The sequence below is a fragment of the Momordica charantia genome (genome assembly GCF_013281855.1).
Source record: "Momordica charantia cultivar OHB3-1 chromosome 2 unlocalized genomic scaffold, Mcharantia_2.0 BLBB01000002.1, whole genome shotgun sequence".
NCBI classification, from domain to species: domain Eukaryota; kingdom Viridiplantae; phylum Streptophyta; class Magnoliopsida; order Cucurbitales; family Cucurbitaceae; genus Momordica; species Momordica charantia.
In genome coordinates this window covers 5,953,979-5,970,114 of record NW_028275160.1, presented here as the reverse complement: position 1 = coordinate 5,970,114, position 16,136 = coordinate 5,953,979, and the positions used below count along the sequence as shown (strand labels likewise).

Below are 16,136 nucleotides of genomic sequence, written 5' to 3'. Positions count from 1 at the left end.
CTTCGATTGAGAAGAGATATTCAGAAATAAACTTAAAATGAGTATTAGTTGAACTTGAATTCCTTGTGAATCAATAAACTAAACAATGAAATAAATAGAATTTTCATTAAGATGCAGAGAGAGACCGATGGAAAAAAGTCCACCATTTTCAAGAAGCTACACAGTATATAATTATATAAATATATTAACAAAGGAAATCAATATGCAGATACTCATATACTGTAATTTAAACAAAAATAAAAAAAAACTCCCACACATCAACCAAACCAAAATTCAGCAAAGACGAAGCACAAGGATCATCAAAACAGATGCAAGAATAAAAGAGATCAATACCATAAACACTCCGATCATCATCCAATTTCCCAAACAGAGTCCATCAATCTCCGCCACCTCCCTCACCACCACCGCCGTGGCCATGGGCACTGCCACCGTCATCCTCAACGGCATCCATGGTTGCCGCTGTCGTACCCATCACAACGACAGCAGCCACGGCGGCATCACTGCCTCCACCTGCAGCAGCACCTGTGTTTGTGTTGCCATCTCCACTACTATCACTACTAGAGGAATGCTTACCTCCTTTTTCACCTCGACGAGATTTGCGGCGGGAAGGCTTTGATTTGGAAGATTTCTCTGATCCGCCATTAGCTTTGTGGCCATTTTTATGGCGAGGAATACAGAAACAGATCTTTGTGGACTCCATAGTTGAGCTGAGCTGAGCTTGAGCTTCCCTGGTTTGGTTATCTCTTCCTCCTCTTCATTGAATCTTTAATTATAAGAGTTCCTTTGGCCAACCTGTAGAAATCTTTGTTACCAAGTATCAATAAATATCAAAACAGAGGGAGATTTCGAGTCAAACTGTCAACTTTTTCTGTTGCTGTCTTCTCCCCCTTCTTTCTTCCCCCTCTTTACACTAAAGTTGTTCGTAGGGGAAAGTTTTCCAATGGGTGCAATCCAGCTAGCTAAAGGGACAAAATAATAGCTGAGAATAACTTTAATGATTTGTCCTAATATCTGGATAATTGAGATGAGTTTAACCCTTGCTCCAAAAAACAAAACAAAAAAGAGGGAAGAAAAAAAAAGATGAGTTCCAACCGTGGTTAAAGTTGCTAATTCCATGTCAAAAATTTGAAGGATGTAGTAAGCATATTTTAAAATAATAGTCATGAATATTGAGTAATGTTAAAGTAAAATTTGTGTCTAATAATAAGACTAGACTAATGAAAAATGTCATGTAGAGCATTCAATTGGACCTGTCATTTTCTGCAATAATTTGGTCCGCCGCTGATCAAATAGTAAAGTTGATTCTGTCTCAATCAAATCAATATCAATAGTTCATCTAATTGATTTTAACGATTCAATAAGCTAAAAACTACGAATTTCTTGGAATATGACAACGTGTGAAACGTTAAAAGAATGATATATTATATTTAACAAAGAAAGATGATATGAATGTACTATTGCTGTCTTGTAAAAAAATGTACTATAGATTTGGTTTGGAATCTAGCAAAAAGCTACAGAGAACACTCGACCAAAAGGATCTGTATCTCACAATATGGAACTATATTGCAGATGATAAACCTTCCATCACTCCTCTTCCAGGCTACGCACATTTAACTTCATACACCATTTATACCAGAGAGTTTTGGACATACATTCGTATCAACGTACAACAATGGCGCCGTCTTGCTTCATTTTAGTTAGACTGCTTTCGATGTTTCGGAGCACTGGCTTATAGCTACAATATAAGAAGAGACAGCTCAGAAAAAATATAGTTTCTGAAAGCAAATGGATCAACTGTACTCTATTTGAGTGAGAGAGAGAGGATCTTACAGGCGTGCGAGTCCGTTATATGCTTGTGTAGCCTGCTGGAGTCGTGTTGACAGCTGCAATACTTCTGATGATAGCGACTCTGCTCTGCTCTGTTCTTTCGCAAGTTGGCCCTAAGTCCGTATAGAAGAAATAACTAGTTCAGACATAATGAATTAACTAACATATGGCTGAGTATTCAACTTCCTGAAATGACTTCCAACATCATTGAGACGTCATATATGTGCAGAGGGGGATCAATGCATCCTAAGCAAGAGACTGACCTTTAGGGAGAGATATTCGGCTGTAAATGGAGGAGACTCGGTCGCAGTTGCCCCATCTTTATGAGACACTGGCAGACTCTTTGCTTGTTCTGTTCTCAACTCGTCTATAATTTGGCGAAGTACTTCATTTTGCTTTAGACAGTCTTTCACCTTAAAAAACTCTATATCAGCTGCAATTTAAAATTAAATCTAAAGAACAGCATTTTAATTAGACCGCTAAAGCAAACATACGGCACCTCGAGTATAAGCAACTCAACAGGAACGACAGATAGGACGTGTTCCAGAAGTAAAAATGTTAGCACCACTTTGCATGCCTACAGCATATAAAGTTCTAATTCTCCTATGTACATGCTTAGTAGTAAATAACCAAAATCCAATGAGGAGGTAGTGTTCATTTTAAAACAATGTGGAAACAATTCTATAACAGTGAAAAAAGTAATTGGGGGTTGAGGGGAAGGTGGATCTTTTTTAAGCTCTTGAAGACTTCATAAAAACTGCAAACAATTTTGTAAAGTTTACATTGACCTATAAATACCTGATTCTCCCAGTGTATTCCTATGCCCACAGCCTCATGGTAAGAGCTGGATAGAGTAGAGTTTTCCTCAAAAAGCTTCTCTATTTCTGAAGACTGCGAATCAATCTGCCAAAGATATGACAAAAAGCTTTCATTTAGAGGCATATACATAAAATTAACATGTTTAGTGAAATGCAATGAGAAGAAAATGGCAAAGACTTTACTTCCATCAGAAGCTTCTGTCTGCTATTCTCCAACCTCTCGATCACTACAGCCATGTCATGTAACTGCTTCTCAAGCTTGCTCTTCTCTTCCTGAAAATAACATAGTAATATCATATCTAGGGAAAGAAGGATGAATAATTAATACTTAAAACCTTTTGAGTATGAACCATGCAAGAAACAATTATTTATACTTGTAAGTTGTAAGTGACATACCAATGCAGTAACCAAAAAATAAATTCCTTTGCAATTTCTTTAAAAATAAAAAATAAAATAATGAAAATTACTTACAAATGAAAATGTCTTCTCCACTGCCTTCTCTGAGATTTCTGTAGCAAAACACACAAAAAAGAGAGCACTTCAAAAAGAGCCAAAACAATTGCTAGATGATAAGGGGACAAACTCTTGAAAGTTGTGTAAGAATGTATCAGGATTCAAGCAATATTAGCTTGGTAAGTACCTGAGGTCCTCGTAGACGTACTTGCAAGCTTTTCTTCAAGTTCTTGCTTTTCAGAAATGAGGTATGAAATACGGGCTTGCTCCTCTGATAATTTTTGTAGATCTTGCTGTCTCAAGATTGTCAATTTCTGTACATCATGAACTACATTAAGGCACTAACCAACACTCCAACAAGAAAATGACAGAAGTTTGTTCACAGCAGTCACACCTGCAACTCAGAATTTAACTTAGATATTTCCTTTTCTAAATTTTGCATCTGATCAAGTGGATTAGCAGTTGGCGTGATTCCTGCCAGCGAGCCACTCATTGCTTGTTGTTGTATTGAATTTAATTCTGCTCTCAAGGCTGCAGCATCTTCCTCCGCCTAGCACAGAAGAATTATTTTAATACCAAAAAGTTAATTTAACAAGTGGTTTGAAACTAATTACATACTTGATATTGTTCCTCCTCTGCATCCTTCAATTGTTTCCTTAAAGTGCGAAGCTGAGCCAACAGATCCTCCTATACCAATTCATCAGACCATCAGTAATGCTTAGGAGGAACAAAATGAAGGGAAAAATGAAAAAGAACCAAACATATAGACTGCATATACCCGGGCAACAACTGCTGCATCTTTCTCCATGGCTACATCTTTGAGAGATTTCCTTAAAGATGGTACCATGTTTGTCTCCTACAATAGTTGGGTAAGGTTGTAATCAAGTTGAAATATCCAATCAAATTTACAGAACACATATGCAATGATTGCCTGTTAAATAATTTCAGTAATATGAAGTAGGGGGTTAAGGGTTTAGAGTTTGTGTAGCAAGTTGGTTGGCTCCTTTAGTTGGGCTGTTTTTTTTTTTTTTTTTTGTATGCTCTTTCGTATTATTTCATTTTTCTTAACAGAAGCTTGGTTTTCCATCAAAAAGATATAAGGTTAAGAAAAGCATTCTATCATCAAACCAGAAAGGAAAAAATAGTTTTAATTGAAGGTAATAAATAGCGAAACCTTCTGCATTTAAAAATTATAACGTTCATTTCAAGATAGAAATTGGAGTTAACTACTTGCCTTACACTACAAAAACTGTATCAAATACATCACTTAAATTCAAGTACCCAAGGCTGAGATAGGTCTAATACGAAAATTTAATGTTGAAAATCAACGATTAACATAAGACACACAAAGGAACAGGGAAAAATCAGTCAGGAAGATCATTAATTACCAGTTCATTCAAGCGTTTCTGAAGCATCTCATTCTCAACTTCCTTGGATTGAAGCTGAGACAAAGTAACAATTACAAAATTCAAATAAATATGTGCATAATGCTTTCTATAGCATATTCTGCAAAATTAGAAAAAAAAAACTTAAACAGAACAAAACCTTCGAGCTTATGACGTTATTTTCTTCTTCTAATTCTGCATTCTTCTTCTGCAAATCTTGTATCTGAGACACCAAACCAGCCACATCGACCTACATAGAGAAACTGATCTCAGAAATCCGTTAAAAAGTAAAAACAATTCGGAAGCGGCCTATCTATTTAATAAACTCGCTACTGGATGAAATTCATTTACAATAGCAACAATTGGATATTAATCCGACAAGTTCCTCGGCATTCACACCGCATTTTCTTGCCAAATTTGAATTTTATACAAAACAAAGGCCCCGGCCAAAAATTATAAGAAACTATTTAAGACGAAGCCTAAGAATCAATATCCAAACTTCAAAAAAAATGGCGGAGAAAATTAAGAATACGAAAGAAGTTTCTAACTCCAAGACATCAAGCAAGCGCAGAAAAATGACAAGAAAAACCTACCTCTGAGAATCGATTTCCGCTCTCTGATTTCCTAATTCCAGAAGTTTCTGTTCCAATAGAAAGAAATAACGTGAACAACCAACAATCTCAGTAGCAATTCCATATGAATCAACAATAACAAACCATTTGATTTCGCGGCAATGCTCAGATCTGGTCCGGAAGAAGCTTTGATCAATCTCTCCGCCGCTCTCTTTTGACGAATCTCTGCCAGCTGCCGAAACAATAAAGAAATTCGACGTATGAATGTCAATTCACAAACACGCTGAAGACATGCAATGTTGATAGGGAAACGAAGATAGGCAAAATGCTTACCGTTCGACGACCTAGAGATGCGTGGTGAGCGTCCATGGCGAATTGCGAGAATGATCAAGGTACGTTCTCTTGGTTCTCAGGTCGTATATTTTTCCATTACTCAAAAAACAAAATAATAATAATATATATATTTTTTTTTTCCGGCAACGACCAGGCTGTAAAAAGATTTTATAATAACTTTAAAGACATCTGTCAACAAAGTCTGGGTGGTGTAGTTGGTTATCACGCTAGTCTCACACACTAGTGGTCCCCGGTTCGAACCCGGGCTCAGACATATTATTATTTCCTATTAATATTGTTATATTACTTTTCGCATTTTCTGCCTGCTAAATGTTTATGGCTATTTCTTTCTCTCTTTTTTTTCTTTTTCCAATTCTAGCATAATATACGTATACCAATAGCAAATATAGCAAAATCCAAATATATATCTTTAATTATTATTATTATTTTATGTTAATTAATGAATTATCGGTTTTTTAAATTGTTATAAATACAATTGGTAGTTTAGAATAATTATTTATCCTGACTCTTAGAAAAACACATCTATAGATATATTAAAAACAAATGTTACCCATACAAATTTCCCAACAGAAAAAATATGATGATTGTTTTTTCGTGTTTTGTTATTTAAAATATTCTTAAATTTGATAACTTAAAAATCAATTTCAAGTAATCTTATGTTTAACTAAAATAAATTATGTCAAACTTGATTAATGGAAATGGGTGTAATTTTGATAATAGAAAAAGTGATTTCGTCTTGTCAAAATCACTTCCAAACACACTAAAATAAATTATGTCAAACTTGATTAATGGAAATGGGTGTAATTTTGATAATAGAAAAAGTGATTTCGTCTCGTCAAAATCACTTCCAAACACACTAAAATAAATTATGTCAAACTTGATTAATGGAAATGGGTGTAATTTTGATAATAGAAAAAGTGATTTCGTCTTGTCAAAATCACTTCCAAACACATTCTAGATGTGTCTGCTTTAAAACAAATTTGATTTTTATTATAGAAAGAACGGTTTATTCTCAAACCATTCTTTTTTATATCCTCAAAAATATTTTAAACTGCTAGCTCCATATTAAAAATTTACAACAAATAATAATAATAATGAAAAAAAGTAATTCTTATTTTCGTTTTTATTTTCCACTAGAAAAATTAGTTTACTTTGTTTCAATTTTGTTTAGTGTGATTCATATTCTTTCATAACAGTACTTTTAAAAACTGGCCACAATATATTATCATGATACTACATTTAATAAATTTAAATTTTTTAGCTCAGTTGGGTATATAATTAATTTTAAAATTTTGCAAATAGAAATCAATGATACTACATTTAATAAATTTAAATTTTTTAGCTCAGTTGGGTATATAATTAATTTTAAAATTTTGCAAATAGAAATCAATACAGCCACCTTTAAAAGTATGGAGACCAAGACAACAAATGTTTGAAATTACGGGAACTAAAGTTTGTGTTGGATACATGTTTTTGTTTGCATGTTTCATCTCCTTTTTTGATTTGAGGATCCTCCGAAGTTATAGGATCCGATCCTCATCGTCCAACATTCACCACTTCCTTAAAGAGCCAAGTGAAAGAGGGCAAAACTCCGTTTAGTACAAAATAAGAGAAACATACACAAATAGTAATCCCACCTGTCTCATATTTGTTTAATTGCTAACTGAAAAATATAAGAATTTCTGATTAGGAGTAGCAAATGGAGACCAAATACAAATCAATTTCCCCAAATAATTGTTATATGAATGGAATTTGGTAACATTAAGGATGGAATTGGAAGTTGCAGGAAATAAACTAACACTTGCTGATGCGATAAGATATTCATTCTACATGCCCCACTATGAATACACTACAGTTTCCTAGTTTCTCCAAATCCGGAAGATCAAAAACAACAGATCAATTATGGAAAATAAAATAAATAAAGAAGGGAAGAAGAACACAAGAGAAACCTTTGGTGCGAACTATATCAATTCTATCTTTCTGTATCTGCTCAAGTAGAACAGCAACCTCTTTTGTTCGAGTCCCCAGAAGCATCCGAAACGTTGATGGTGGTTCCCTGACCGGGATGGCCCACGCTCGCAGCTGCCTCCTGGGCAGCCAATGCCTTTTTGCTGATGATGTGGTAGATCTCTGTCAAGATGGTTTGGAACGCCTTCTCGATATTAGTAGCATCCAGGGCTGACGTCTCGATAAATGATAGGCCTTCCTTCTCAGCCATGGCCTGCCCATCATCCTCCGAGACCGATCTAAGATGATTTAGGTCAGACTTGTTTCCAACCATCACAATCACAATGTTGGAATCTGCATGATCTCTCAGTTCCCGGAGCCACCTTTGCACGTTGTCGAAAGTCGGTCTCTTCGTGAGATCATAAACAAGAAGAGCACCAACAGCTCCCCTATAATAAGCACTAGTAATCGCACGGTATCGCTCCTGACCTGCTGTGTCCCAGATCTGTGCCTTTACTGTCTTTCCTTCTACCTGTATTGACAATAATATTGACCAAAATGAGATCAGATGACAAACAGTACAACCACCAAGTGTGTACAGAACTCTGAAATGGAAAAAAGAGTTCCAGACTAGATGATAATTGCCCAAGATAGTGATTTGGTAACTGAGGACAAACCTCCTTCTCTATTGGCCAACAATTGGCCTTGAATGTATAATTTGTTATAATAGAATTTTGGGTTTAGGATAAATAAGAACAGTGGAAAGGGATGCAAAATGTATATGATTCCATACATAGAAATATCCGATAATTTGGTTTGAAATCTCAATCTTCCTTCCCAGCACCTCCCTTCAGAAAATTCTGAATCTTTGCTCCATTCACTAGATAGCTTTTCACAAGAAAAAATAGTCATCCCTAAGCCAATGGCTATTGGTTTGGCCAAAATAGGATGGACATATCCTAACTTTTATATAAGAAACTTGTGGTTTCATCTACATTTAAAACGGTTTAACAGAACAGTCCGAATTTCACTAGGTTTGAATTTCACTAGGTTTCATCTTAATTTAAAACAGTTTACGAGAACAGTCCCAATTTCGTTATTTTTACTCTTTGTTAAGGAGAACATTCAAAATTTTAAGAGCGTGAGCATTTACAAAATTAGTGGAATACAACAAATATAAAAGGGTGCTTATAAGTTGGTAAGAAATAAGGGTGATCTAGAAATACGGGAAAAGGATTCTATCAATTCTCTCCTGCTCTAACTGCTTTCACAACCATCTTTTAGAATAATTGAGCACACATGGCATCATCATCTCTCAGTATTCCATAGAAATGGCTAAGAACCTAGATGGTTGCTTGTTAGATGAGCAACATATTATTTACATTCAATAAATCCAGCACCTATTCATCCAAGCCTAAACTTTTGTAGCCTCAAGCAAGAAAGTAACTACTTCGAAACTTTACTCAAAACTCCACATGCAACGAATCCACTATACTTTAACGATTGAAAGTAAAAAACCATCGCGTAAGGCTCCGTCTAGAAATCATCAGAACCTAGACTTCTGAAGTTCGTCAATCACAAAAAGCAACTCACACGATAAATCTAGAAAATGATAGGTACAAAAATGCACAAAATGAATGGAAAAAAAAATAGTGAGCGTCGAGCGATGATAAACGCAAAGAGCTCAGACGATTAAACTTCTACCTCGAGAGTCCTGGTAGAGAACTCAACGCCAATGGTGGATTTGGACTCCAAGCAGAACTCATTTCTGGTAAATCTAGAAAGAATGTTGGACTTGCCGACGCCGGAATCCCCGATCAGGACAATCTTGAACAAATAGTCGTACTCGTGGTCCACCTTGTGAGCCATGGCCGTCTCCGCCCCAGATTTCTCGAGCAAACCTGATCTAAAGGCCAAAATTCCGCAACTCAAAAACTAAAACCGACGAAACCACAATCATCCAAAGTAGCTGAATCGAAAACGCGAGGGAGCAAGAGAAGCCCCAAAATGAAAACGAAGAATTCTGACCTTTTTGGCGAAGAAACGGCGGAGAAATTGAGGAGACTGGAGTCGTCCGAGTGAGGCTGCGGAAGAAATTTGACTGTGGAGACGAAGAAGGCGGAAGAATCGGAGGAATGAAGAGGAATTAATGGGGGAAGTTACACAGACAGAACAGAGAGCAGAAGGAGAAGAAATTGATGGGATTTGTCTGAATGGAAAATGCGAGCGAAAAAGGTGGTGGAAAAAAATGGAAATTAAATAAATACGGAGATTCGTTTTTTTTTTTTTTGCGCTTATTTTTTTTTTTAAATTAAATAATTGTTTGGAAACGACGACGTGCTGCGTGGCTGGAGGAATCTTTGTTTGTCGTGCGGAAAAGGGAGTTGAGATTTCGCGATTGGGGCAGCCAGCGAATTTGGGCTGGCTATGGCTGGGCTGGCAGTGGTTCCGTGGGCCGTGGGCGTCGACAATGAAACGACGTCGTTTTATTTTGTTCAAATTCGTGACCTCTTCGCTAGCCATTTTTTTTCGTTCGGTGGGGAACTATTCCATTTAATTTGAGATACAAGTACGGAGGATATTTTTCCCTATGGACCTGCTTAAATGAGGTACCTCGGTTTAAATTCTCAACGGGGTGGGGATGGAAAAAGTTTTTTTCTCGTGAGACAAGGACGGAGAATGCATTTCTTGTCTCCGTTCCCTGTTCTCCGCTCCGCCTCGCATATATATATATATATATATATATATATATATATATATATAATAAAAGAAATTTATTATTCTTTCTGTATTTATATATACTAATAAAATCATATTCTTTTATACCGACCAAAATATATAGAGGAGGAGCACACCATGTAAATAAAGTTTTTATCATTGAAATTTAATTAATTAATTAGAAATTTCTATAGGGAAATATTTAATTGATAAACAATTTTAAAAGTACAAGAATAAATGAGGAAAAGGTCCACACGGAAAATCTGATCCTCGTGAATTTCCTGCGGGAATCCCCACCCTGATCCCTGTAAAATTTTGTGGGGAATTAAATGGAGGGCGGGGATGAGGATGGGGAAGGCCGCCCCCAAACATCCATAGATAAGACATCATAATTAAATTGTATTAGTGTAAATTTAAGGTTAAATTACATTTTGAACCCTTTCCTAATAAATAAAAATAAAAAATCATTTTAAATCCTTATATTTTGACATTTTAATTTCATCCATATGTTTTTTGAAAAGTTTTGTTGCTCTCATCATTTGACACAAGTTTACTAAATATTTGTTTAATTGGACAAACGTAACTAGTTATTTGTAAATATAAATAAATAACAGAAACCTAATGAAAATAGTGAATCATACTAAATTAGTTATGAATTTCTTCTTATTTTTCAACCAAACTATGAATGGATAATTATCATATTGCATTTTTATTATAATTAAAATTAGAGGTATTTATATTAAACATGGACAAACTACCAATAAATCAAAAAAACTTAAATTAATGAAGTAAGGAAATTGATTTCACTTGTTGAATATAACTGCCTAGTCAAATATAAATCGATTCAAATCATAATTATAAAATACTAATCAAATTTAACATAGGTTTTGTGCTTTTTTTCTTTCTAAGAAATGTAGAAAATTTTTGCAGCGGTAAAAAGAAGGTGTATGCCGCTATTTTCTTTCATATATTTTCTACTTTGCAAAGTAAGAGAAAATCTAATTAAATAAAATTTTTTAATACAACACATATGGATTACAATAAAATGATTGACGGCCGACCTATGTCCGTGTCGCCAAACACTAGGCCTTTTTTTTTTTAAGCAGCCAAAAAATAGTTGTTTCCCCATTAATTTTTTTTTTTAATATAAGTAATTCACATTTCGTTCGCGAGGGAGTGAATCTGGGCTGGAGGGGATAAAACGACAGGTCGTTCGGAGACCTTTTCAACAAAATACTGCTTCTTTGGCATGCCAGCCTTTGACGACAGACGAATTATAGCGACGTGGATTTTTATTATTATTTGTTATTTAAAATAAGCAATTATAGCGACTGTGACCATAGCTACTGGCTAGTGGCTAAGGGCCTAAGAACCACCATGTCAATTATTTATTTTTTTCTATAACGGTATAAATATTTTAAAATGCTAATTTAATTAAATTTCGTTAGTTAAATTGTTTTTTGTTTTGTTTGGAAGAATGTTAGTTAAATTGTTGTTAATGATTAGATCGATCGTGTCAATTTTGAGTGCAAAACAACAAAACAAAAAAGGTAAAAAAAGAGAAAATTATAAAATTAAAATGTAAAATACACTTTTGAACTCTAAATTTAAAGATAGAATTCTATTTGGTCTCTAAATTTTAAAATCATTAACCGATTACTTCATGTAAGAAAAATATGGATCATGAGTTTAAAATAATTTAGGATACGTTTGATTGGTGATCAGAAAATATAAATTTGAGATATTCAATGAAAATTAAAGCTATTTTATATTTAGTGTTGTCAGGTACATGGCAGCATGTATATATATTTGTAAACTAGTAGTAGTTGCTAACAAAATATTTAATTCAATTTAAAATAATATTAGTTTATTTATTAATATTTTTATTATAAATATTGTATAATAATTATTTTACAATGTTGTATAATTTATAATGTATTATATTTTACAAGTTTTAATTTTAACGAAAATGAAATGAGTTTGTAACATAAAATAATGTATTTATTTATTGAACTGGCTAAGACATCTGTATCCAACTTAAAATATCAATATCTTCAAACAATAAAAGAAGATTTGAGGTCGAACATTTAAGGTTCATTAAAATTTAAAAATTAGATTATTTTTAATATAGTTACTGGGCTAATTAAAACTTTAGAATAAGGTAACTGGATTGATTTTGATGGAGTCAAGAGTGATGTATGATTGAAGTCAAAAAAAAAAAAGTGATGTATGATTGGTCAAAACGAGCAGTAATTATCATATATCTTCAACAAAGAGATTGTGAATTCGATTATTCATCCCCCTATATGTACTAAAAAACAAAGTGAAGTATGATTGTCAATATGAGATTAGCTGATAGTTAAGGCACCCTGTAGGTCGGAAGTTCGTACTTAAAAAAAAAGTGTCCTATGATTCTTTTAGGTATGTTTCGATATTTTGCAACCCAATGGGCCGGCCCATTTAGACAATGGATCCTCAACGTTGCATGGCCCAAAAACTCACTTTTAGCTTCCATTAAAACAGCATAGCAAAGCCCACAATTTTTTTTCAATTCAAAATTAGTTTTAAGTACCATCAGAGCAATATAGGCTTAAATATTATTTTGGTTATTGTATTCTCGACTTTAGTTTATTTTAGTATTTGTACTTTTAAAACGTTTATTTTGATTCTTATAATTTCAAATTTTGTTCATTCAAGTTTCTATACTTTCAAAACGTTTGTTTTATTCTATATACTTTTAAAAAGTGATAATTTTGGTCCATTTATTTCAATTTATTTCTTATTTTTCATCAAAATTTTAGGGTGACACTATACACAAAATAACAATTGAAGAAATTGGTGTATAAAATTTAAGTAAAATTTTTACAAACATGGATCAAAATAGTTACTTTTTTTAAAGTACTAAAATGAACAAATAAAAAAAGTACTGATTAAACCGAGTATGTGAGAGTCCAAATATCAAAATGAATAAAAAGTAAAAGCATCCCAATTCAAATAGTATTTAAATTCTTGAAAAAAAAAATTACCAATTTTATTAACAAAAAAAGTAGACCGATAAATAAGGAAACGAGGGATGGGTTGTCGTGTCGTGTCGCTAAAAAAATAATTTAAAAGAAGACTTTTTTCTTTTAGAAAGAAACAAAATATAATTTCCACACTTTTATTATGATGCCAAGATTTGGAACAAGGGAGGAGATGGCTGGTCAATTAACCAATGATTTCCCACCACGTGGATCCCAAGTTTAGTGCCCTTGACGAGTAAAAATGCTACATCATTAGACCAATCCCATCCCTATGAAAAAGACATGTATCCGTTTTTTAGGAAGTAAGCCAAATCTTATAAAAGAGTTTGGTAAGAGATGTAAAACGAATAATAAATAAGTTGACAATATATTAATTATATTAATACAAATTGTCGTGGAATCATTTGATTCATAACTTTTTTAATTAATAAAACTTCACAAATATTGATGATAGAGATTTCGAATCTACCACATTACTTTAAAGAAGTAAGAATATCTTGATTATTGAAATATGCCAATATTGAATTTTGGACGAGGTGACGTGACGAACTGGGTCGGTTGAGGAGCCTTGTCAAACTGAACGGGAACAATAATAATATAGCCTATCTCCTCCACGTATCACCTATATATATGGGTCAAAATTCCATACTACCAATATGGTGCTATGCTAAATGCACTTCGAAGTTTAAGTTAGAACTAAAGTTGTTAGAAGAGTAGAGTTGACGATAAGAAGTTGGGAGCCAGAGTTCGGATACCTTTGAGAAGGGTTTAACTCCACTATATATATAGGGGAGTAATTTTGGGAGAAAAACTCATATACATGTCACAACGAAGATTCAACACCGACATTAAGGATACTATGACATGCATAATCATATTTCTGCTTAATGTCAGTGGATATCTCGTCAAGCGAACTCTACCTGGAAAAAGGGGTCGAGCTGAACTCCTCATCCTTTGACACGTGGCCTTTTCTCCTCAGCTCGACGAGATCAGACTTAAGGCCCTAACACATGCAGCGTTGTAGGGGTGATCTACGTGTCATGGCATATTTTTCCGCCACGACAACATACTTTATGTTATAATATTCAAGTATTTCTAGACACTAAAAAATATAAATAAAATATAGTTAATTGGTAATGTGATTTATTCATACAAATTGTAATTCATCTCATTATCCATCGAATTATATACTCGATAAAAATACAATTTAATAGAAGATTGTATTCTTATTCCATCAATCATGAAATGGTGTAATTAAGTTTTTTTTTTTTTTGTGAAATCAAATTTATAATTGAGAATTATTATTATTATTATTATTTTTTAAAAAAGCATGTTATCGGAAATCATGTGATGTTAATTAATAATAATGAAAATTTGGAAAATAATAGATATGACAATTATGGCTGTGGGTTCGACATTTCGTTTAATCATAAATATGGGATTGCTTGATGCATGGGATCTACAAGCTTATGATGCTGTTTCAGCTTTATGCCATTGCCAACTCATACACCTATTTTTCATTTTTCATTTTTCATTTTTCTTTTTCTTTTTCTTTTATATGTAACAAGCTTGAGATTAAGTAAAACACTCCCTTTTCGAGATTCACGAATAAAAGTTGAGATTTCTAACTTTTAGTTTAAAAAAATAAGTTACCTATGCTTCAACAGTTGAACTATATTATATTCTTAAAACACGTATAAAATATTTTTCTTAATGATTAAAGTGCTTTCGGGTAGTTTTTAGTTTTTTCAGAGACCAAATATGTCTATAAATTACAAAAACTAAATTTGATTAAACTATTTGCAATAAGGACTAAGTTAGTTACAAATTTCAACTATATGGACTAAATTGTTACGTACTAAGTTTAATGACGAAAATTGTTACTAATTTAAATGTATATAAACAAAATTAACTAAAATTCAGTGATTAAATTGTTATTGGTTTTAATCATAAAAACTTGAAATATTTCATACTTCTAAATAGTTTTCAGTATAATATGTGAGATAGGTGATTCGAACTCATGACCTCCCAATTGGACATACGTACTTTAACTCATTGGACTATGTTTCGATTGGCTCTAAAAAGTGAGCTACTATCCGCAACTTTGACATTATTTGCGTCTTAAAAGAAACATAAAGTTCGCAATTTTTGCAAAAGGGAGCGTGGGAAGCACTAGTGTTTATAAAGAGTTATCAAAGGATGGGTAGGAATATTCTTATAAAATATTTATTGATTATTATAATTGAACCTTTCTTTTATTATTTCTTTTGTTTTTTAGACAAATATATTTGGGAAATAAAGGTAAATAAATAAAGTAATGATGTCTAACAAAAATATTCAACTTTAAATTCAACCTTTTTTTATATTTATTTATAATTTATGAGCTCCAAAAAGCTGCAACTTCGATGCAGAAGCATGATTTCAAAAGTGTGTATATTCCTTTTACTTTTTGTATCTTTTGGAACCCTTTGCATAATTACAAACTTAGAAGCATTACCAGAAAATAATTGATTTGTTTTCATCTTGATAAATATATGCTCAATAATTGAAATTCAATAGTCTTTGAAGTTTTATATTTATTTATTTTTAATTTAAAAGTAAAATCCATTATTTTCTTTTGTTTTGTCAGTTAATTGGCTATTAAAGACCATTAGTCAATTTATTTTATTAAATTTGTACTGACATGAAATAAGAATGATTATGCATTTGCCAAAATAAAAAGTGTTTGCACCATATTCATTAAGGAGATATTAGACTTTACTTAGATATTGAGTTTTTTTAAAAAATAAAAAGTGTTTGCTATATATATATATTTTAGTAAATTCCTCTTAATATTTTCTTTGCTACTTTTAGAAGCGCCCAAAAATAAAACTTGAAAAATGCGATTTTTTATTTTCTTTTTCAAATTGCATGGTGACAATGACATTATAATTATGTCTATTTTGAAAATAATTCGAAAATGATTTTCTTTTACATTAAAAAAAACGGCTTGATCGGGAAAAGGGCGATTATTAGGTGGGTGTTTCTCGATTATAGTAT

The 16,136-nt window shown here is 32.9% G+C and overlaps 2 protein-coding genes and 1 non-coding gene across 5 annotated transcripts; 1 reads left to right on the top strand and 2 right to left on the bottom strand.

Annotated features, from left to right (window-relative positions):
- Positions 1-164: 164 nt before the first annotated feature.
- On the bottom strand, positions 165-5,484 carry LOC111017021 (myosin heavy chain-like protein). 2 transcript variants are annotated; one of them, XM_022292649.2, is made up of 16 exons: positions 5,389-5,484; positions 5,200-5,287; positions 5,077-5,123; positions 4,644-4,733; positions 4,487-4,540; positions 3,877-3,954; positions 3,717-3,785; positions 3,493-3,648; positions 3,286-3,412; positions 3,117-3,154; positions 2,829-2,918; positions 2,626-2,730; positions 2,091-2,240; positions 1,831-1,940; positions 1,653-1,735; positions 165-792 (listed from the first exon to the last, which is right to left on the bottom strand). In XM_022292649.2, exons 1-15 carry the CDS (start codon positions 5,422-5,424, stop codon positions 1,660-1,662), a joined length of 1,314 nt encoding a protein of 437 aa, XP_022148341.1. In that variant the 5' UTR covers positions 5,425-5,484; the 3' UTR covers positions 165-792; positions 1,653-1,659. The 2 variants fall into 2 exon arrangements, with proteins under 2 accessions (XP_022148341.1, XP_022148340.1); XM_022292648.2 differs by having other exon boundaries at positions 165-1,735.
- A 104-nt stretch (positions 5,485-5,588) lies between these two features.
- On the top strand, positions 5,589-5,662 carry TRNAV-CAC (transfer RNA valine (anticodon CAC)). The gene has a single exon. It is a non-coding gene; the product is annotated as a tRNA-Val (tRNA).
- A 1,447-nt stretch (positions 5,663-7,109) lies between these two features.
- LOC111017104 (ras-related protein Rab11C) lies at positions 7,110-9,603 on the bottom strand. Of its 2 annotated transcripts, none has more exons than XM_088120726.1 (3): positions 9,385-9,603; positions 9,061-9,257; positions 7,110-7,888 (listed from the first exon to the last, which is right to left on the bottom strand). In XM_088120726.1, the coding sequence occupies exons 2-3, from the start codon at positions 9,223-9,225 to the stop codon at positions 7,400-7,402; spliced, it is 654 nt and encodes a 217-aa protein (XP_087976852.1). In that variant the 5' UTR covers positions 9,226-9,257; positions 9,385-9,603; the 3' UTR covers positions 7,110-7,399. The 2 variants fall into 2 exon arrangements, with proteins under 2 accessions (XP_087976852.1, XP_087976851.1); XM_088120725.1 differs by having other exon boundaries at positions 9,061-9,262; positions 9,385-9,602.
- Between the last annotated feature and the right edge of the window lie 6,533 nt (positions 9,604-16,136).

Bases quoted from the DNA above. Each gene is read 5' to 3' on its own strand.
- LOC111017021 (XM_022292648.2), bottom strand. From the start codon at position 5,424: ATGGACGCTCACCACGCATCTCTAGGTCGTCGAACG. The intron at 5,288-5,388 runs GTAAGCATTTTG...TTGTTTCGGCAG, and splicing joins CATCTCTAGGTCGTCGAACG to CTGGCAGAGATTCGTCAAAA. The intron at 2,919-3,116 runs GTAAGTAATTTT...TGTTATTTTCAG, and splicing joins TGGAGAAGACATTTTCATTT to GAAGAGAAGAGCAAGCTTGA.
- LOC111017104 (XM_088120726.1), bottom strand. From the start codon at position 9,225: ATGGCTCACAAGGTGGACCACGAGTACGACTATTTGTTCAAGATTGTC. The intron at 7,889-9,060 runs GTAGAAGTTTAA...TTGTCAATACAG, and splicing joins TCTCTACCAGGACTCTCGAG to GTAGAAGGAAAGACAGTAAA.